Source organism: Drosophila subpulchrella, chromosome X (assembly GCF_014743375.2).
Source record: "Drosophila subpulchrella strain 33 F10 #4 breed RU33 chromosome X, RU_Dsub_v1.1 Primary Assembly, whole genome shotgun sequence".
Lineage (NCBI taxonomy): Eukaryota > Metazoa > Arthropoda > Insecta > Diptera > Drosophilidae > Drosophila > Drosophila subpulchrella.
In genome coordinates, this window is record NC_050613.1 from 14,862,244 (window position 1) to 14,885,323 (window position 23,080).

Below are 23,080 nucleotides of genomic sequence, written 5' to 3' on the forward strand. Positions count from 1 at the left end.
AAACTAGTTTCCTTATAAATATATTTATACAAAACAGTATTGAACGTTCGGAATAGTGAATGAAATTAAATGAATTATAAAAAAAAAGAAATAAATTATTAATTAATTTGGAGCTTCAATCAACACAAAATATTCTTATTTAGAGACCTAATCATTATTTTATTGTACATGTATCAAGGCAATGTGAAAAGTACCAGGGAAAATATTTAGAGTTTACTTCATGTTATTTAAACAAAGGATGATACAAATGTAAAGAGTATAAAATTGAGAGTGCCCCTTTCGAGAATTTCTAATTACAAATTTTCTAATTGTGGAGTTGGAGCTTTCATGCCTCTTCAACCACTGAAGAACTTGGCAATTTACGAGTTCCCAACTTGTCCATCAAATAAATGAACTCAATTGAGGCGAATTCTATCACTTGTTATCCCATCGCACACTCCAATTCATTCAATTTCCTTTCACTTAGTTTTTTTCTCCTTTTTTTCGGGATTTGGTGGGGTCGATTAAACTTTGATCTAAGCGCTTTCGAACTTTTGGGTTTTTTTTTTTTGTGTTGCGGCACATTTTTCTTTGAATCGAGTCCAAGCCTGGCGGCTAAACATTTAAATAGATTTTTCCTTGCCTTGCTTTGCTGCCGTTGTCATTGAGTGGACACGAAAACCTCAAGGATTCATCACGAATTTCTTTTGATTTTTTTTTTGTCAGCCTCCTTTTGTCGCAAAAGGCTTATAGAGAGAGAGGCATGTAAATGGATTGGCACGCAAACAGCGGACTACTTTGGTTGCCTGTTTGTTTGCCGAGTTACCTATAGGCAAACAGATTCATTCTATATGGTCTGCGGCCCACTGGAAATCACCCGAGCACACATATATGTATGTACTTACATGTATATATCGTCACCCACGCGGATTTCCCACCCATGCGAAACAAATCAAATGTGGCAAAGGCTGCGATATTGATACGCGTTGAGGCGATAAACGTGCTGGCTAAATGTTAGTCCCTCTCTCCATCCAAAAACAACTAGATGAAGATACCGAAAAGCGGTAACGGTAAACGAGCTTTATCTCTGGCGCCCCAAGAAATCCCTCCCATTCAAGGCTGATTGCTTGATACTTGATACTTACACCTTAAAAATTATTTAATTATTATATTTCGATACCCCTTAAAATGTGCCAGTAGCAGCCAAGAAAATCGATATTTGATAATCTATCGATATGAAACATGTCTATCGATTACTAAATTGCACACATGTATATGATATTATTATCATTAATATCATCATGATATGTGCAATTTAGTTGTTTACTTTAATCAAAGCTATATCGATTTCATTACTAATCAAATGTACTTGTTAAATATTTCTTCATATCTTCTATGTAATATTTAAATCGAAATTGATATCGATATCTGCATAAAATGAGACTCAGACTGATACGTTTAACAATTTTTCTTGTGCTGTGAAAAATATTAAGATTCAAAACACGTTTTCTGACAGTGCAAAACTTCCGCTAAGACAATAACCTATGCTAATGTATTATACGTGTCAATGTGGCTTCGGCTTTTGACTGATATCCGTCTCCAAGCAAAAAATCGCAGGAAAAGAAATAGCCAGCCACTGTCGCTGTCGATTTGTGACAAATAGCACTGGTCCTTGTCGTCGGAGTCCTTGCACATTGGTAAATGAAATTGCAGAAGCCAACAAGTTGCCACGGCGCCATACTCACGCCTATCCTTGGCCAAAACACAGTGCTATCGATTAATCACGGTCTATCGATCGCCAGCCGCTGGCACTAGATTGATACCATTTGATGAAAAGACAAATGGCCAGCGTCTCGATTGGATTCTCCAGTGCCATAAATCTAACTAGCCTCGTTTTGGTAGCCATCAAAATGGAGTGGGTTGCCTAATAGTTACGTGTATCGATAAATCATATGAATTTGCACAAATACAATTCAATATTTCGTGATAGAATTATAGATCAAATAAATCATCTTTATTAATTAACGAAACGTTCGCTAATCACCTTTCGAAAGCAACACATTTGCTCAATGTTTGGAATTAGAAATATATGTGTATCGATATATTGCGGCAATGCTTGTAGTGGTCATCGAAATTGATAAGCTCGATTATTTCACTTGATTAGAATCTAGAAAATTGTTTTTATTAGAACTACGTATTAAGGATGTGTTTTAGGTTTTTGAAAATGGTTCCTTTTCCATTCCCACTGTGCTTACATACGATTTTCCTGACATTGAGCCTCCCTGGCCTGTTTGCCACCCCTTTCCTAATTTATCTGCTCCTTTTTTGAGCCCCCAGCCTGCCCTTAGACCCCACTTCATACACCCCACTCTTTGTAGCCCCCATTCTAAGCCTAAGTAAGAGATAAGCGAGTACATAGACACGTACATAGCTGGGATACGGAGATATATGTGGTCGGGGGCCATGATATATGGATATAGACACCTACGCAGGCGGGCAAACATTTATGGCCTTCCCCTATTTTGCATTATTCTTGTGTTCACATTTAAATTGAATCAAGTCTCCCTCGCTCCATATATGTTTGCCATTCTGCCGGGCCATAAGCCTTAATGAACCCGTTCCGGATTTAAGTGACACTTTCCTTACTTTCTTTACTTTCCCTACCCGCCCGACTATACATATATGTTTGTTTGATGCAATTTTCATAAAGTTGTCAAAACTTGGTAGCGCCTTTCATTTGTGTTTATTTTTTATGCCGGTTTCATATACACCGCTTTTTTGGCACTGCCAAGTTTTCCTCTTTTTTTTTTGGCATGGCATATAAAAAGGAAAAGTTTAAACAGTTTACAGCTTACAGCTGGCCTTTGGGGCAATCCCGAGGAAATGGGAGAAAAAAAGGAGGCTAAAAAAAGGGGGGAGAGCACAAATTTATGTGGCCAACGCCCAAAAGGCGGCAACAGTTGTTAGGGGCCGGGGCCGAATGTTTGGCCACATCAAGCATACGCACTGTTGTGCACCCCAATTTCCATTCCCATCGAATGTCAAAAATTAAACGAAGCAATAAATTATGGCGCTGTCAATGTGAGCATGTGTTTGTGCCTGTGTGGATGTCTGTGCTTAAATATCCCTTTTTATATGCAGATTCACCGAATCTCTATGCCGCAAAGGGTTACCAGATACCCTGCCATGTGACCCCTGAACTCCGGAAAAATTCGGGTGGATTAGGTCTGATAAGCGGATTGATTTGCCATCCATAGTTGTGGGCGCGAGACGTGGACATCAATCATCGGGACAGGTTTTCAGGTTTTCAGACTGCTCTCACCGGACTCTTTAAAGTGTTTTGAAACTCTCAAATGTCTGGGCCGTAAAATATATCCATTTTCAATGACTTAAGTGCTGGTATATATTTTTGGCCAATTTAAAACCATTATTTAAAGATAAATTCAAGCAAATGTATATGTAAAATCATTTCAAGAAACTAAAAACACTTGAACATGATTTTTAAATAATTTGCTATTAGTCATAGATAATTTATAATAATAATATATATACATTTTTTAAGGTATTTTATCCGTCGTTATTTCATTTAATGTCTTTTTTCCCTAGTGATTTCCTTCTTTCGGAATTCGATTTACCAGATTTGAAACTATTTGGGATCTGTGAGGAATGAGAGCTGCAAACTTTTGATAGTTTTGATAAATTGTCGGGAATGCTTGAGACTTTATCACCCCTTGACCACATTGCATGGGGAATTGGGGGCTGACAAATTTCAGCTTGTTCAAAGGATTTGGCTTGATTAAATATTTGTCTTAAATGCTTGGCGCAGTGCTATTAGGGGAAAAACCTATTTTTTTTAACAGGCAAACACTCGTGTTTGTCTTTATGTTAATGTCTTCATTTCGTCCCCGATTTACCCCCCAATTCAAAACATAATGTTAAATGCGCATATTTATGCCACACCCCCCGTTTGTTGTTTTTTCGGATACTCATTTTTATTTTGTCGTGTATTAAGTTAATTAATGCCGGGCATAAGCCGTCACTGCTGCCATTTGGCTCGTCGTCCTTGTTGTCCTTCGTCAAGTCAATCACATGATAACAGGGCCAACAAATATTCCTAATGTTTTCCCATCTTTATTTCGGGCCCGTTTTGTTTCTTCTCTCTCTGATTTTCGTTTTAATTAATTTTGCGAGGGATTTGCGTGCGGCTTATGAACTTAAAATATTTAACTTCGTTTTCTCTTTCCGACGGCAGACCTAAAAGGAAAAAATAAAAGAACAGCGAAAAACATGGGAGAAATGTTAAAAACAGAATGGAAAATGTCGAATTCAGGTGCTGTGGGTAGCGCAAATGATTGAAAGGGCCGAATTTTCTGTAATATCACTCATACGACATGTTCAGCGATAAGGGTTACATGAATTGGTTTTCTTTTCTGACATCCAAAAGAAGAAAATGTTCAAAAGGCTAAAGAATTGCACACTATTGGCTGGAACAATATTTAATGGAATTAATAATAATATGAACTAAAAAATTTAAAAAAGGGAATGAAATAGAGCCATTTTAAATCTAATTAATTCACATATTTAGCAAAGCAGCATATTTGAGTTCAACAAAAAGTTATTTTACATGTCCTATAAAATGAAATAATATTAATTTTTACAGATCTTAAAATATATATTTGATTTAATTAAAAAATGTAATAAGGATGTATTTATAACAACCGAAGTCTTAGAAATATAAAGAAAAATTAAATCAAAACCTAATTTCAAAATGAACTGCACCTTCAGATTCCATAACTTGAGTTAGACGTGGGATACCTCTATGAGTTTGTGGTGGAATTCTCTAATATCCTAAATTCAAATTTTTCTTTAAAACGGGGGTCACATTTTTAACCCATTTTCATGCTCGATTTTTTCGTAATTCCAAGGAACCTTAGAATTGGACCCCAAAACTGCACTTCCAGATTCCATAACTTGAGTTTATGGATCCCGATTTATACGTGGGATACCTCTATGAATTCGTGGTGGAATTTTCTAATATTCTACATTCAAACTTTTCTTTTAATGTTTTATGAGTTCTTGGATCCCGATTTAGACGGGGGATACCTCTATGAGTTTATGGTGGAATTCTCTAATATGCTAAATTCAAATTTTTCTTTAAAACGAGGGTCACATTCTTAACCCATTTTCATGTTCGATTTTTTCTTAATTCCAAGGGACTCTAGAACTGGACCCCAAAACTGCACTTGCAGACTCCATATCCTGAATTCATTGATCCCGATAATTTTAACTGTATCTTGAGCATTCAACCTACTCTTATATTCTTTTTATATCCATCCTATGATAGCTCTCAAGCACCAGAAATAAGAACCTCTGAGAAGAAAATACATTTTCTTAGCAAATGGAAGATTATCCGTGGCTTTTCTGCTTTGCATTTCAACTTGCTTGCTTCTTTTACTTTCTCCTCCTTTCCCCACACTTTGCCACTTTCTCCCACCATCCACCACCCGCTGCCTTCGCACCCACACATTGACAGCAAATGTATTCCACATATTAAAATGCTGCCACTCAATAAAGCCAAGAATAAGGGCAAAAAATATGCAAAAACAAGAGGAATGTCCTGTTTCTTTGGCCAGCAGATATGTTGGGGAAAAACAATATCAAAATGTAAACAAATCACAATAAATAACAAATAGGCATTCGTCCTGCACTTGACATCTATGTGTGTCTGTGTGTGGTTGTTTGTGTGTATGAGTGCCAGTGGGCGTGGCTAGGAAATTTTTTCAATTATATTGACAGCGGAAAAAGTTTTTCCCACACGGCCGCCCCTTATGCATAAATTTTAAATCACAGCAAAGTTGGCACCGCTTTTTCTTATTTATATTTATTTTTATTTTTGCTACAATTGTAAGAAGGGGCGGTCTTCCGAAGTGTGTGTGAGTGTGTGTGACATGTGTAAATTTGATGGGCGTGGCAAATGCTTAATTCAATACGCATCAACAAATAATTTATGAATTTTTATTGAAGTTGTGCTTCTGTTTTGACGATGGGAACGTAGCCAAAAGAAATGTGGATCATAAATTATCCACACGAAAAATAGAAGCAAACAAATATTCTGCAAACAGCATCATATAAAGAAATATATTTTATTTTTTTCCGCTGATTCTGGTTTTTTATCAGGAGAGCTGGTGTGTCCTCTTTTTTTTAAATAAATCCCACCTGGCTGTTTCTATCACCTCCATTATCGCAAAAAAATATAGATAAATTATTTCAAGCACTTATGGAGGAAAATATTATAGCGATCAATATTTTTAGGAGGAATTTTCACCTTAAAATGTTTGCAAATTTTAAATCATATACGTAATACCCAACCAAAATTGGTTCTAGTAACAGAAACATCTTATTATAATGAGTAAATGTTATTTAATATTTATTTCTTTGATAATTTACTCTTCTTACAACATTGTAAGTCATTTTCAAGGCAAACATTATTGTGTCCTCCTTAAATGGTTTTTGTTTCGAGGCTACTGATTTCCCCAATAAGAACGGTGATGGCATAATTGGATCAATTTCTAAATCAAGGATAATAAAATCTAATTAAAGTTGCTCTAGTTTTCCGGTTCAAGGATAAAATTGTTTGGCTATTTTTAATTATCACTTATTGCACCCCTTTTTCCCTATAATAATTTGGTATCAATTTCAACTGAGTACCAAGATGAAGCTCATTAAAGTGGAAGGGGCTTAACAACATTGTCCGCAAATCTGGGCGCAAATAAAGCCATCGAAAAAGGGAGGTCAGGGTCGGAACCTCGTAAAGCCCGTAAGTCCGCAGGGCAAAGGAGAGGATTTCTGAGGTCAGGTCGGTGCCGGAGTTGATTAATTCTCCGTTTTATTTGGCATTTTTATGAGCAACTGCAGCCCAGTCCAAATCTTCACTTCTCCAAAAGACCCACTGCCCTGCTTTTTTACCACCTTCCCCTATTTATTTGCTTCATCTCGGGGCTTCTGTTTTTCAAAATGTTGCGATTTCGTTTGCTTTGGTTTCGGGTTTCGCTTTTCGGCATGTTTTTATGCCCCCTATCAAGTTGCCACACGCAGCAACAAGGACACTGCGAAAAATCGTTTCTCGACTTTTTAAATACATTTAATACGTTTTTTTGAAAATAAATTGGACATAGTTATATATAATATATTATATATATATATATATAGCCTATAGATAAAAAAATACTTACTTACTTACATTTATTTTGTAAAAAAAAATAATTTTAAAATGTTTTGCAAATGGATTTGATGGTATCATATAACAATACATTATACAGTTTTAAGCATAGCTATAATTTCATTTGAGCTTATAACCGAAACTTTGGTTACTTGTTGTTAATTAAAAAGTTAACACAAATATTTTAAAAATATTTTGCTAATTGATTTAATATTATAATTAATTTGATATAATACTCGTATGACATAATATTAAGCAGATTAAATGTAGTTACAATTTCGTCCATTTAAAATAATTGATAAATGTGTTAAGAGTAATATGAGTTTTATTTTACCGAAGGCTTCGATATTTGTTGTTTTTTAATAATCTAAGCAATTTTATTTAGTGTCCCCTTTTTCTCTTAGTGTCCTTACTTCTTTCGGCGGTGGGTTACGCTGAGGTGGTTTTTTTTTTGGGCGAAAGCGATATTTTATTTCACCATTAATCGTAAAAATTGCTCGTTTTATTGCTTTGAAAGTGTTTTGTCGGTTGCCAGTCGCCGATTGAACCCATCTCCTTTCTTCTGCCGAGAAACTTAGCATGTGCCCCTTCTATTGTTTTATTTTATTTTATTTATTCTGTTTCCAGAATGACAATGGGGCACAGGCATAGAAAACAAAGCAAACATTGCCAGGTGGCGAGAAGAAGAATTTCGGGTTGGGATGGGCTTAGCCTGCCAAATATTATGCATAAATCGTGGTATTCCTGCAGGCCGTGTATCCTCGTCCAGGATATTCTATATACGCCTTCGGCATCGCCTTTGACTTTGACTGATGGATGACAGAAATATGGGAAAGGCGGTGAAAGTGAGGCCGTTGCCTTGCAGCTGGTCGCATTTATAGATATATCTTTTATATTTATCTCTTACTGAATTTCTAGCACGCACTTTTGTTGTCCTTTGGCAAATGAAACACTATCCATTTCTAGATTTAAGATACCTTGAATATAAAGCCAATTCAAAGATAGATGAAGCAGAGAAATAATATTTATTTAATAATTAATTATTTTAATATGCCTTACAAAAATATCAAAAAATTTAAGTATACTTATGAAAATATTTATATCAATTCAATAATTACTATAATTTTTTTTAAACAAAAATAATAAATAAAATCATTTAAATAACTCTTTAAATAAAAATGAGCCAAAACCTGTAGACCCAAAATCAATTTCCATAATTACACTGGAAATAGTGGCCGTAAAAAGTGCAAAATCAGTTGTTGGCACCATGTAAACAAAACCCCGGCCCCCTATATCCGTGCCCGAAATTGAGGTAAAAAATGTATTTATGCATTCAATTAGCATACAATAAGGGGGCGTAAGGTGTGGCACAGGGCGTGGCAGGTTGGGACTCGACCGGTGATTGAGAAATTACTTTAAAAAGCAAACAGCTGGCGTTGGTAAGGAAAATGCTACTGTTCCTTTTGTTTTGTTTTCCCTGGTTCCACGCCCCGAGAATTTCCCTCCTAGGAACCTAAACAAATTTCATGGTGAGGTCTTTCTTAGGAATGTGGCCCCCAACTCCCCGTTTTTTTTTTGTTGTTTTTTTCTGCCCTTATTGGAGTACTTGGCAGCCGCATTTATTACTCATTTACAGACATTCTCGTCTTTGCTCCTTGGTCCTTTTTTTATTTTTTTTCTATATTTTTTTTGCTTTGTGTGGACTTTACTTTTGTTATTTACTTTAGACTGCGAAACGAGCAAAAGTTGGAAATCTTTAAATGAATTTAATATGCACAAAGTATGAAAAATATGTTTAAAGAGGGGAAATTTTCATGGGGGGTTGCTTGCTGAATGGGAGGTAAAAAAAAAAGGAACCAAGGGGTCATAGATGTTTTTGAAACACAGTTTTGCAACACCTTCAGTTCTCTTTTGGGGTGTGCATGCATATATTGATGAAGGGAATGCAGGATTGATGGCAAAATCCTGGTTGAAATTACAAAGACTAATATCTATGAAAATACATTTAAGATTTTGATTACTTGCTTTAATATTACTTTCTAGATTTTTCTTCTAGTTTATGTAGTTTATTTTGCAGATATTAAATGTTGTCTTATTTTTGATTAAAAGAAATATAATTTTCTTGTTTCTGTGAATTTTTAATGAAATAATAACATTGAAAATAAATAACATTTTTGAGAAAAATATTTCAAATTAAAATTAAAATTTCTTAAAAAGTTAAATGTATAAAATAAGTTTCATAAGATATTACTATTTCTGTATTTATATACACAAAGAAAATAAGAGGAGGAATTTAATTAATTTTGATCTTAGTTACTGGCCACTCAGCTGACTTTTGAACAGCTCTTAACTGCAGGACATGACTTTAATTTATTTCCCAGTTGCCCAGTCCACTTTCGGACCTTGGTGTCTTAAGGCGACTTAACCTTTGACCCGGCCAATCTGTTCATTGCCTCCAGTCGTCGCCTCCGCGCTGAAGAACTTTCACATCACTGCGCATTAATAAAGCATTAAAACCAGAAGGAGAGAACGGCACTAAGTCGGGTATTATTGTCCAGATTTAACGAATTGTGAAAAGGCAATTCCAATGAAAATGAAATATTTATGGCACCCACCGTCTCCATCAATTCGGGGCATATTTTATTCAACATTTTCACATGCGTCCACGTGGCGTATGAGCAATGCACAAATACACACCCACTCGAATAGGTGGGCAGCTGGATCCACGGAATGCTCTGGCTGCGATTACCAATCAACATCGAAATGCGAGATATGTGGGCACACGAACATATCCCATAACAGGAAATAACTAATCCAAGGGCATGTTAATCTCCAGGCAGCAGCCAAGCTAAGTTTATCCTGACGCAAGTGGGTTGGTAGAAAGTCTAAAAGATCTTGAAAGGAAATTAATACACATACCCAGTTCTTTTAATTTATTGTGTTATAAAGTTAAAAAAATTTAAATTAAAAACCCATACGAAACTTTGGCTTGAATATTTTTATATTATGAACGATTAACAAATTTTTAAAGTATTTTAATATCTGCATAAAATATAATTTTCCAGTGATGAACTATGCTGAATGGACAATAAAGTACAATAACATTTTAAACTTGATTTCAATATTTTTATGTTATGATCTAATAACTTTTAAGGCATTAATTAAATACATATTTGACTTACATATAATTTGATTTATTTATTTATTTATATTTTAATTACTTTTAAATAACCTTTTAGGCACCTATGCTTATGTATTTAAATATTTGTAAAACCTTCCCTTAGAAGTTATTTTTTCCAGTGCACAACTATGCACTTTAAAATGATATCGGTAATATACAAAAGTGCTTCCTGGTTCCGCCGATGAAAATGCCATCTGGTTTTAAATATGTTCTGTAATAGGTAGCAAGCCTTTTGTGTTTTTTTCCCTGAATTGCGTCGTACAATTTTCTTCAAAACATCTTCGACATCTTGCTAGCCATGAAATTTTTTAGGGTTATATTTTTTTAACTGTTAGTTAAAAAATATTTTTTTTGGTCTATGCAATTTAATTTTAAATACTTTAACTGTTCATGTGTACCTTTCAAAATTATTTTAACATTAAACTATTTTTTTTTAGAATTTTGTTCTGGTAACATCAATGCAGGTTAAACTTGTCGGGAACTATTCTTTTTTGAGGGCGCCCGTGCCAGTTTGCCACTAATCTGTTTGACCTTAAAAAGTTGGCCATCGACCTCGGCGCAAGTAAAGAATCTTGTGCGCACCGGGAAACAGATATGAGAATTTCCGCAATTGCGACAGGTAATCACATGTTTGGCAGATCGAGGCTTTGTCGGCTTCTGCACCTTTCCTCTTTTGGGTGTTCTGGAATTTGACTGCGGATCGCTTGATATGTCTTGAAGCTCCGAACGAGTTGTATTACGATTTGCCATCCTTGCGCTCCTTCGAGGCGGTGGTGGTGACATTGGTCGATCCACAGTCATAATACAAGAGTTTTCATTAGTTTCCTCGGACACCAAAGGCTGAAAATGATATTTAGAAGCGTTAGAAGTCGTAGCACAATATTATTCCATCTATATGTACCGGAAATTGTTCATCGCTCATTGTGGTTTATGAATTGTTTTCTTATTTGCTTCAGGATATGTATATGTATATGTTACTGGGCCAAAAAATATAAGTGAGTGTGATTTTTTCGGTTTGAATCTGGCACTCAATTTTCAATGGCTCCTATGTTTAAAAATTTGAGAACTAGGTTGGTGAAACCTGTATTAACTTAATACTATTAAGGCTTGCGTTTGATTTTGCTAACTTTTAGTTTACATCGTTTTTATAATCTGTTGGATAAGGTTACACTCTCAGAAAAAATAGCGAGTCAAATTAAGCACGAGCGAATTGTGTTGATCCCAAGAAGGATAATATCAATCAACTACTAAGAATTCAAGAACGAAATTAAAAATTTAATAGAATTTTAATTTAAATTTGTTTGTTTGTGTTTTATAAATGTACACAGAGAGAATTATTTAAGTAAATTGTTCCTGAACTGAGAACATTCGTTCTTGAAAACCGTGTAAGTACATATTGGTATCAATGTCCTCAATACTAGATCGAAATGATAAAAAGAGAAAAGTTAATTTGAGTTTACTTAACAACTTTTTTATAAGAATACACTACTGACTGGACTAATAGTTTAGTTGTTAAGATATACAATCACTCAAAATCAATCAAAATTTCATTCCATTAATTATCAATACAAAACCTACATGAAACTTTGAGTTAAATATTTGTATATTATGATTGTCTTAAATATTTTTTTTTGGTTTATTTAGTAAATTTATTAGTTTATTTCTTATTTTAGTATTTCAAAACCAGCCTATAATCATATTATTACTGAATAGACAAAGCTGAAGCTGCACTTTTCCCTTGGAGGCTCATTTGTGATATGAGCTCCATGTGGACAATATCACGTATACGCCACCAGTTTCTTTTTCTTTTGGGCCATTTTCGTCCTTTTTTTGATGCTCCCCCAATTTATCCATTTTGTTAAATGACTGTTGGAATTTTTCCTATTTTCGCTTCGATTTGGAACTGTTGTGTTTTGGCGCAATTTTTAATTGCTGAGATGAACTGCGAATGGGCGTCCTAAAAAGTTCAGGCAAATGGAAAAATCTGCTGGGGGGAAATCCGTGAATGAAAAGCCGCAATTAGCTCGTTCTGTTAGCCCCATTAAAATGATTTCACTCACTTATAAGGTGGCCTTTTCTCACTTTCTCCAGCCCTTCTTCATTCCTTTTCGCCAATCCCTTCTACATTTCAGCTAAGCCCCAGCCAAAGCCGCTTAGCAAATTATCAAACATAATTTGACATTTTTCCCAAGTCACCAACGCACAAAAAGAAAAGCCAAAAGAGAACAACAAAAAAAGCAGTTAAAACCCCAGATTTTTCCTTCTATTTTTTTTGGGGGAGAAGAGGGGAAACATTTAAAGAATTAATAAAGACATTTGTCTCAGTTCTCTCAGTTTTTGCCGCCTAATTTATTTATTCTATTTTTGGCCACCGAAAAGCCGCTTTTCTGTGGATGTATTTTTGTGTGTGCTCCACTTGGCAGTTCATTTGGTTATATGCTCTTTGAATTTTAGTTTCAAAAGAAATAGATTTGGGTATATTAGTTACTGGTTTTTTTGTTTGCCATTTTTAATGATGCAGAAATATTGTATCTTCTTTCAAAGCTCATGTATTTATTAATTGTATTTGATAAATATTAAGTCAAGTTAAACATAAGCTAAATGAAAATTTGTTAAATAATATTTGGGCTTCGAGTATATATTTAAGAAATATGCCACTAAGGTTGGCCTCATTGAACACATATGTATATAATAAAAAATCCTTTTATTCTAACAGAAAAATATAATTTTAAGCATGCTGCATTTGTAATATTCCTCCCCCCCTCCCTTGGGTGGCTTTAACAGAGTATCTTGAGGTCCTTAAATGGTTATTTAACACTCTCTCGACTATTTGCTGGCAGCCTAAGTAGCTCTTACCCACAGTCGCACACACGCCTACACTGGGGGAAAAAAAGGGGGCTGGCGAAAGGCACGTCTGGCTGACCGACCGGCTTTCTCTCAACTGTTGATGTAGCCTAATGTGCTTGTATTTACTTAAACGCACAAACGGCTTTCTCGCAGGACCTTCTCGTCCTGATTGTCCTGCATTAGCGCCCACTTCTTTCCCTTTTCGAAACTCCCCCCCCCCCAGCTGATGAGCAGCAAATTGAATTTTATTGACTTGATTCGCGTTCGCTGACCATTTTTGCTCGGCTACCCTCTGTGTGTGTGCGAGTGTGCACTCAATAAATTGATTTCTGATTATCATTGCATAGTAAAATGTCTAAATCCGTGAGGGTGCGCGAAAACAAAAATAAGAAATGGAAAAAAAAAAGTGGCAAGAAAGCCCAGGGAAAGCAGCAAAGGAAATGCGAAGAGAGAGCGCGTAGACAGAAGTTTTAATGAAGCGTATTAAAATTTAATTAAATAACAATTTGCACAAATGTAAATAAACATGGCGCTGCTTATGTAAAGCAGCCCAGGACCAAGCACCAAGCGCCAAGGACCAAGCGGCTCCTGCAGGACACTCTCTTGGCAAACTGGCGACTGGAAAATGGCAGCTGGCAACTGGCAACGCCCAGTGCGGCGAACTTTGGTCATTAAATTAAGTGCACGAGACGCCGCCGTCAATGGCGCGACCGAAGATGGTGGAAAATGGCCGGGAAAAGCGGAAAATTGGGGTCGGAGTGGCGGGCCTGTGATGTGGAGACCACAGCCACAGGTAGACCCGCTAAATGCCAGAGGAGTTTCATATATTTCATGTCATTTCTTTCTAATTTCACATATTTTATACAGGTTTTAAGTTAGAAAAAGTTTACTTTTTTTTTAAGTTTTAGTTCTAAAAGCATAATAATATTTTATTTTATTTATTTTTTTTTAATTGAAGTGAAGGACGCCACTTAAATTTCTTGTACTTTAAATACAATACAAAATTATTTTCTTAATTAAAAAATATATTTTAATGCCTAATAAAATATATAGTTATTATTTAAAAAGCATATTATTTGATATTATTTTAAATTTAGTATTGCACATTTTACTAAATATAGTTTTAAACAATAAGTCACCAGAAACTTAGGCATAAAGAAATTTTTTCATCATTACAAAATTAATTAGTTCTTAGAAAACACCCCACAGTTCCTAAAAAAAAGCTTAGATTCACCGCCTTTGCCCTGTTTTTATCCAGAATTTAATGTGATTTTTAATTTCGCATACATTTTGCCATACACCAACACACAAGCAGCTTCAAAGGAGTGCCACGCCCCCGCCTCAGTAACTGGGGGCGCCCACGCCACCATCGGATCGCATCACTCATACGCAACGTTGAACGAGCTGATTTTTTCACGCTGCCTGTCTGTTGCTCTTATGGATACATGTGTGTGTTTTTGGACGTGGGTGTGTGGGTGTGTGGGCGTGTGGGCGTGGCAGGTAAGGTCTTAATTGAATTTACTTTTTTTCCAGTTGCGTTGGCCGGGCAACACCCCTTCTTCGCATCAAATTTTTCACCCACTTTCGACCCAAAAAAAAAGCCAACTGAGCCTACACATACATAACGCATTTTGTAAAACAAGGCAATTTAATAAATTTTATTTAATTTTCTTGGCTTACGCAATGTGCTTTCGCTATTTGCGTACTGCTGCCATTTTTGTTGAGTCCCACATATATTTTTTGATACATTTTTCATTAATTTTTGAGTATTAATCATTTCAAGTGGAACTGAAAAGCAGCTTAAAATGAAATGGGCGCTTGTATTTATTTTACACAATTTAATTCAATCGATTATATATATATTTGACCGAATAATCGAGAAAACCTTTTAAGCAACATAACTAAAGAAATTACTTATAATATTTTTTAAGCAAGTAGTATATAATAAAACCCTTCAAAATGATTTACTTTAAAGGGTATAAAATGTGTGTGCTGTCTACAATTATAACAAATTGTTTTCGGCTTGGCTCATTCTTCTCTTTTCGTTGTGCAAAGCTCGTAAAAACGAAGAAACCAGCCAAATTTAAGCGGCTTGAGGTCAACTTTTTTATGGGTTACCTTTTGCTGTCACAGATTTTCTCCCCACCAGCCACATTCTTATCAACAGTTTGCACTTTGTACGGGTCTTGTCGCTCCCTAAAAAAATGGAATAAAACTGACTTAGCTTCTATACGCTTTTACAATAAAATACGTAAGTAAATAACAAATTTATGGCATGCTTTTTTTGTCATGAAAAAAAATACTGTGGGAAAGTTCCAACAAAATATTAATTACACGCTAATTTCATACGTAACCTTGGCGGTATTTTTGTGTTAGTATGGTGATTAATAACCAACAAAATTGCCAATTTATGTGTGAAACTTCTGGAGGAGTTTACACAAGAAAAGTTACTTCTTGTTTTTGAAACCTTACAGGTGCTAAAAAGTTTTTCAAAATTGTTTACAGGAAGCTCAAAGTGCACATAATCTCTTTGATATTTTAAGAACATAAACGAAGGTAAAGTAATATCAATGACAGAAAATATGAATAAAACAATGAAACAAAGCGGCTTAGGATTTCTTTTTAATTTCTGTATTAGTTATTTCAAATATTTTATATTATTCCCTATACTTAAGCAATAAAAAAGATTGATTTTGCTTATGCCTTCATATATCATTTTATATGTATAATTTTTGTAAACAAAAAAACAGTACACAGTTAAATTTTTATTTTTAAATTCATATTTAAATGTTTTCAATGCTATGTAAATTAAAAATAATTAAGGGACTTAGAAGTTATTTTTTCCAGTGCACAACTATGCACATTAAAATGATATCGGTAATATACATAAGTGCTTCCTGGTTCCGCCGATGAAAATGCCATCTGGTTTTAAATATGTTCTGTAATAGGTAGCAAGCCTTTTGTGTTTTTTCCCTGAATTGCGTCGTACAATTTTCTTTAGAACATCTTCGACATCTTGCTAGCCATGACATTTTTTAGGGTTATATTTTTAGTTAAAAAATATTTTTTTTGGTCTATGCAATTTAATTTTAAATACTTTAACTGTTCATGTGTACCTTTCAAAATTATTTTAACATTAAACTTTTTTTTTAGAATTTTGTTCTGGTAACATCAATGCAGGTTAAACTTGTCGGGAACTATTCTTTTTTGAGGGCGCCCGTGCCAGTTTGCCACTAATCTGTTTGACTTTAAAAAGTTGGCCGTCGACCTCGGCGCAAGTAAAGAACTTCGTGCGCACCGGGAAACAGATATGAGAATTTCCGCAATTGCGACAGGTAATCGCATGTTTAGCAGATCGAGACTTTGTCGGCTTCTGCACCTTTCCTCTTTTGGGTGTTCTGGAAATTGTCTTCGGATCGCTTGATATGTCTTGAAGCTCCGATTGAGTTGTATTACGATTTGCCATCCTTGCGCTCCTTCGAGGCGCGAAAATCGGAGCTTCTGGTGGTGGTGACATTGGTCGATCCACAGTCATATTACAAGAGTTTTCATTATTTTCCTCGGACACCAAAGGCTGAAAATGATATTTAGAAGCGTTAGAAGTCGTAGCACAATATTATTCCATCTATATGTACCGGAAATTGTTCATCGCTCATTGTGGTTTATGAATTGTTTTCTTATTTGCTTCAGTATATGTATATATGTTACTCGGCCAAAAAATATAAGTGAGTGTGATTTTTTCGGTTTGAATCTGGCACCCAATTTTCAATGGCTCCTATGTTTAAAAAATTGAGAACTAGGTTGGTGAAACCTGTATTAACTTAATACTATTAAGGCTTGTGTATGATTTTGCTAACTTTTAGTTTTATATGTATATTTTTTGTAAACAAAAAAATATATATTAATTTCTTTAAGGCACACAGTTAAATTATTTTTTTAAATTCATATTTAAATGTTTTCAATGCTATGTAAATTAAAAATAATTAAGGGACTCCCTTAAAATTGTATGGTATTCAACTCCAGAGTGATCCTGCAACATTTATCCCGTTTGGCCGACACTCCCAATCAGTCGGCGGTATATCAAGTGACACGGGACTCAAAGGATTCTAGGCTAATGACTGTGTTCCGTGTTCATTAGACGGCCTATGCCAAAAGATAACGACCGGCCAAAAGGGGGCGAGAAACCACAGGCGCGGTAGAAATAAACGAACTTTCAACTTGTCGCCATGCCAAGGAGTTGGGCGAAATCCCTTTGGGTAATGGCTGGTAATTATCCTTAATTAGTTGTAAAATATTGAAGTGAAAGTATTTCGGTTTTTTGCCATTAGCAAAAACTTTGCCAGACCCTTTTGCCGTAATAATGATAATCATAATAATGATATTATGCTTGGATACGAAGTAAAAATGCTATTACATCTGCGTCTCAGTGTTTCATGATGAATTGCCCTTGTGTTTTGGAATTTCCTTAATGTCATTTTTCACAAGCTGAAAATTAATTACCTTCAAATATATATAACGAGCAGCTAGTGAATAGTTAACAATTGCTTTTAGCCCTAACGAATTTTCCGGAATATTTTTCATTTACTAAATAAACCCACAGTCCCTTTTAACTTTCGGCTAAATTTAATTTGCTTTTAGGAAGCTGAAAATAATTGATAAAGTTTCACATTCACTTTGAGTGCAGTAGAAAAAATAATTGTCAATTTTTCCATAATAATTAATTTAAATTTAAGTAGTTTATTTATGATCAGTCTGCTTTTTTGCGTATGGAAATTTTAGTGTTGGTCAAATTTAAGCGTGTTTTTTATGGTTGAAAGCACTGACCGGAAGAAAGTAGTTTGGCGTTATTTTTTTGGCGCTTTTCCCGAAGCTCTCTCATAAATTTAATTAACGATAATATCCACGCCCGCTAATGCTAACGGGCAATGTTTTTTGGTCTCCGAACACGCAGGTGGGTGGTGCTGGGTGGATTTTGGGTGCTGGGTGGTTCCAGGTGGTTGGGCGGGTGTGGTCCACCAGAGTCAACCTGCTTAAGTGACATGCAAAAACAAGAAGACTGAAGGGAAAGTGGTGCAAAAAGAAAGCGTGGCATGCTTTTAAGCGAGAGTCACGCGTCGAGTGGCTGGCGTTCCTACCCCACTCTAGGCACTGGGAAAAAAACTTAAAGAGAATTTATAAGTTAAATAAAATAAAAATAATAAAGATGGCTTAATGTTTATTTTACAGCCGGATAATAAAATATCATGTAAATTTAAATCGTTTACAATTCCTTATTTAATTGATATCAAAGTTAAAAATACAAAACAAGTTCTTTTTTTTTAGGCTTAAAAAGTAAAAATGGTGTTTCTATGTTTTAAACAGTGTGTACCACAAATATTAATATATATACCATATTTTTTTGATGCCCATAAATATATAAAATAATTTTTTTTGCAAAATTTTGATATTAGTTTTGATATTTTTGAAAATTATTAATATTTGTATTAATTAATATATATTATTATTACTTAGACCAGTGTTAAATGGTTTAAATAGTTATACACATGAGCAGAAATATTTATAAAAAGGGGTATATTGCCCAGAAAAATATAAAAGATTTTTCCCAAATAATTGTATATTTTTTTAAATCAGTTTATTTATTAAAATAATTTTTAATGTGTGTGGATATTGATACACAGGGGAATTAAAATTTATAAAATTATGTATTTTCAGTGCCCCGTAAAATATAAAACATTTTTCTCAGATACATTTTAATATTTTAAATGAGTTTTGATTATTTGAATGTATGTATATGGGTATAAGTATTTGTAAAAAGATTTTTGAATACCCAGCAAATATGAATGCTTTTTCTCAGATACATTTTGACTCCTTAAAATAATTTTGAATGCCTTAAAAAATGCCACACATGAGTATTAATGTATATTAAATATAACCAATTTATCTCAGTGTACCAGCAACCCTGCTCTGTGTGTTCGTCACTTGTCCAGCTGAACTTTTAACCCAGCAGCTGCTTTCCTCGCCAACATGCTAAACGGGAGGGGGAAATGGAAAAGCAGGGGGTGGTGCTCGGCGGTGGGTGGTGCAGACAGCTGGCAGGCAGACGACACTTTCCATCGTCATCATCATCGTCGTCAGCTCTTCTTTCTTTTTTTATTTTCACTGTTGTTGTTGCTGCTGTCTAAGCGACGGCTGCTAATTAAAATAGTATGCAGGCAGCATCAGCTTAAGTGCAGTTTTTCCGAGGAAAATGTTTTTCCTTCTTGGCAAAATGGGCCGCCGCAAGTGAACCGCGTGACAGGAAAAGCCGAGTGAAGAAGTGTTAAACGTTTTGTGAAAATGGTCGCCATGGCTTCAACTCACTGGCCTTTATTTGGTTTTATAAATTAATTACATTAATTTTGTGTGTTTTTTTTAAGCAGCTTTTCCATCAGACATCTTAAACTGCATCTTCTTCGTTTTTTTTTCCTGACCTCAATCCGGGTAACCTCAGGTGCTTGTGGTTTCCTTTCCCAGCCGACCGTTTTTCCCCATTTTCCCAGAGAAGCTTGTGACTTGCCTTAATTGCATTTTCCTGTAGTTCGCTTTTATCTTCCTGCCTGTCACTTCTTGCCATTGTTTTTCGGGCCGAGAACTAATGCCGACTTAATTTTCCAATTTACACGAGAATGAACAATGGGAAAACACTTCGCAGGCGAGAGTGCAAATTTCTGCATAATTTGTTAAACGCAAGGGTGGTTTGCCGAAGCGGAATGCTAATTTATTTTAATTTAAACAGGGGGCTTTCTTGTTTAATTTGCTTTTATTTTTTTATTTTTTATTTTTTTTTTTGTTTTTTTTTCTCACAACTGCACGTGACGACATCCGTTTGCATTTTTGTTACGACTTTGCCAAAAAGTCGGCAACTGGTTTCTTCTGTTGCAGCTTTTCTATGGAGTTTTCCCCGATTTTCCGCATTTTCCTTGGTTGTGATTTGAGCAGAATGCACGCAACTTAGCTTAGCTGCGACAAATTTATTGTTCCGAGTGCATTACATTTCCCCAAGACCCCCGGAAAATGGCCAGCACTTAAATAAATTTATGAAAATATGCAATGTGCGGAGCGTGTTGCTGGCAATTCTCGGTTTTCCCCAACTTGCAGCCAATGAAAATGCTAATGCCAAAAAAATGGGGGGTAGCTAAATAAGTTAAAGTGCTGGATTACTTGGTCACAGCTCGGCAGCAGTATGAATTTCAATTTTCTCGGAAAAACAAAGGCAATCGAGGGAAATACCATATCAAAAGGAGTGGGCTTTTCCGAATTGTAGGTTATTTATCACACCACCTTCTACCCTGATCATGGCCTTTAAGTATGGTAATTAAGCTGATTATATTGCAATCTTATATATTGCGATATTTTCTTTGCTTTAAGTTATCAAGGAATGCTACTTCTCCTAAATAAATATGGCTATATATATCTTAACCAGGACTTTAATTGTTTTATTTTGCAATATTTTCAATGACTTAATGTTGGTATAAACAAACTTTTTAAAAGTAGGCTACTTTAAAATTATTCTTAAATTTTGTAATTAAAATAAAAAAATAATTTGTAAGTAAACAATTAAGACATTTGTTTTTAATTTTCTAAAGTTTCTTTAGAGGTAAATTATTTATTGTAAATACAAAATGTAAGCTGTTTTATAGCACCTAAGCAAATATGGTATAAAAATTAAATTTAAATATTATTATATTATTTGGATATAATTTTTGTTATAAATAATGGCATGAACACACCTTTTTAAAATTATGCTACTTCAAAATTCCTTTTATTGAATTTTTAATGTATAGTAGAATTACTTGAAGGTTTACACTGGCTTTACGTGACTTGAACTACTAAAATCTATAATATATTCTATAATCTATAATAAATTCTTTTTTAACTATAACTTTAGCTTATGACGCAATTCCAATGCGTTGACTTCTTTGCCAGCGGAAAGTGGCTATTTTTCATCAGCGTTTCCAGCCAATTGACTTGTTTGTTTGAACTTTGAACGTGCAAATTTTCCATTGTCATGTGTCAATGGCCCGCCGTCAGTGTTACCCAACACCGCCTGGTCCCGCCTCCTTTTGCCACCCATTTTCCACCCCATTTTCCAACGCCCCCCCCCCCTGAATTTTCCCCCCAAGTCTTTGCTCCCTGCTGGTGCCTGAGTCAAATCACTTGCAATTTGACTAGACGATGTCGCGACAATTTTTGTTCTTCCAACGCGTTGTTTTTATTTGTGACTTTCCCTGTGTATTTTCTTCACAGTTTTTTTCTGGTGTTTTTTTTTTGGGTGACAAATTTCCACTGCTGCGTGCGGGTCACTTGGCTGGATTTATTTTAAACTTTTCTTGGTTTTTTCTTTCGGTGATCCCCCCGTAAACTGAAGCGACACCTGACAGTTTACGTATTTATTTATTTTTTGCTGAAAAATTACATAGAAAAATGTGAATGGGGCTTTTACGCCGGGGGACCTTGTGCTTAGCTTAAGCCAACTTTATCAACTTAATTTGTATACAAATTCATATATTTCATAATTTTTTCTTTTTTTTTTACCTGCTCTTTTTCATTTTTCACTGTGATTATGGCCTGCGGAAAGTTTTTGCGCAGCGTCCTTGCTTTTGGAAAAATTGTATTTGAAACTTTTGTGAAAAGTAGCAAATGCTCTTTGTCAGTGATGTGGGCGGAAAAATGCGGGTGCCGGGAGGGGGCGTGGCATAGGCACGTGCCATAAGTCATTTGTCAACAAGAAAAACTGATTGGATTCCATGGCTAAGTGCGGTGGTTTTGGGCCCTCTAGTTTTTGCCGGGAAAACGCTTAAAAGCAAAATGTAATCACACTTGGTTAACGCCGCCGTTGAGCCAATTTGCCTGTAAGTAGAGCACGGCAAATGAAAAGGAAAATGAAAACGAAGTCGGGAAAACCCGGATAGACAGTTGGCCGGGAGAACAAAAGAAAGGGGAAGGGTGTGCCGTTAAAAGGAAAGCATTTCAATAATAATTGCATGGCCCCGAGAATTGTTTGGAGAAACTTTGCCAATTAATGCGGAAAACGCCTGGGGTCAATAGAATCATTTTCAAAAGTGGCCCAGAAAAGTAGATTAGAACCAGAATGAACCAGTTAATATAAGGTTTTATTTTAAAATAATGTTTAAATAAAAAGCGCAGGTAATAAAGTCGCAGGACGAAATTTTAAATATAAAATACAAATCGATTTAACTTGGTCGAAGCTTTAATATGTATACCCAGTAATTACTGGTTGCAGTTATGAACCCTTAACTCGTCGTTCATCCCACTCAATTTAAGAGGTTCTTGTTGGGCAAACATTGCCAAAAATAATTTTGTTTGGATTTCCAGCTGTTGTGCAAAAGTTCATCATTTTCATCATTTTAGGACTTTATCTTTGTTTTTCTTCCTTCCAGCAAAGGGTTTCGCCTTAATTAGGTTTTCCCGAGCGGGAAAAAAGAAGGGTTTAAAAGAGCATGCGGAAGTGGATTCTACTTTGCATTGTTTGGGGAATTAAATTTAAGAACAGATTGGTTTATTGGAAAATTTAAAAATTATAAATATTTATTTGCTTGCACTTATTTATTTATTTACTTCCTATTTATTTTTTTATTTATTTAGTTATTTATTTATTTATTAATTTTTCTTATTTACTTACTTGTTTTTGTATTTATATATTTAATTGTTTATTTATTAGGCCAAGACTATGTTTGCTTGGTTATCTTAAAAAACCATAATCTGAATACTATTCAATGATTTTAAACTGTGATTACAATTTAATTCAGAGCTGTTTTCCATCATTAACCAGGACAAAGGGACCCCAGTTGAAG

General features: G+C 35.0%; 3 protein-coding genes across 3 annotated transcripts in view; 1 reads left to right on the plus strand and 2 right to left on the minus strand.

The window, feature by feature from the left end:
* Nucleotides 1–23,080, plus strand: part of LOC119557826 (allatostatin-A receptor) — a 96,494-nt gene that overhangs the window by 11,345 nt on the left and 62,069 nt on the right. The gene's annotated exons all lie outside the window — the stretch shown is intronic.
* LOC119557828 lies at nt 10,772–11,405 on the minus strand. The gene is made up of 2 exons (XM_037870787.1): nt 11,281–11,405; nt 10,772–11,219 (listed from the first exon to the last, which is right to left on the minus strand). Exons 1-2 carry the CDS (start codon nt 11,299–11,301, stop codon nt 10,845–10,847), a joined length of 396 nt encoding a protein of 131 aa, XP_037726715.1. The 5' UTR covers nt 11,302–11,405; the 3' UTR covers nt 10,772–10,844.
* Nucleotides 16,307–16,939, minus strand: LOC119557827. Its single transcript, XM_037870786.1, has 2 exons — nt 16,862–16,939; nt 16,307–16,800 (listed from the first exon to the last, which is right to left on the minus strand). The coding sequence occupies exons 1-2, from the start codon at nt 16,880–16,882 to the stop codon at nt 16,408–16,410; spliced, it is 414 nt and encodes a 137-aa protein (XP_037726714.1). The 5' UTR covers nt 16,883–16,939; the 3' UTR covers nt 16,307–16,407.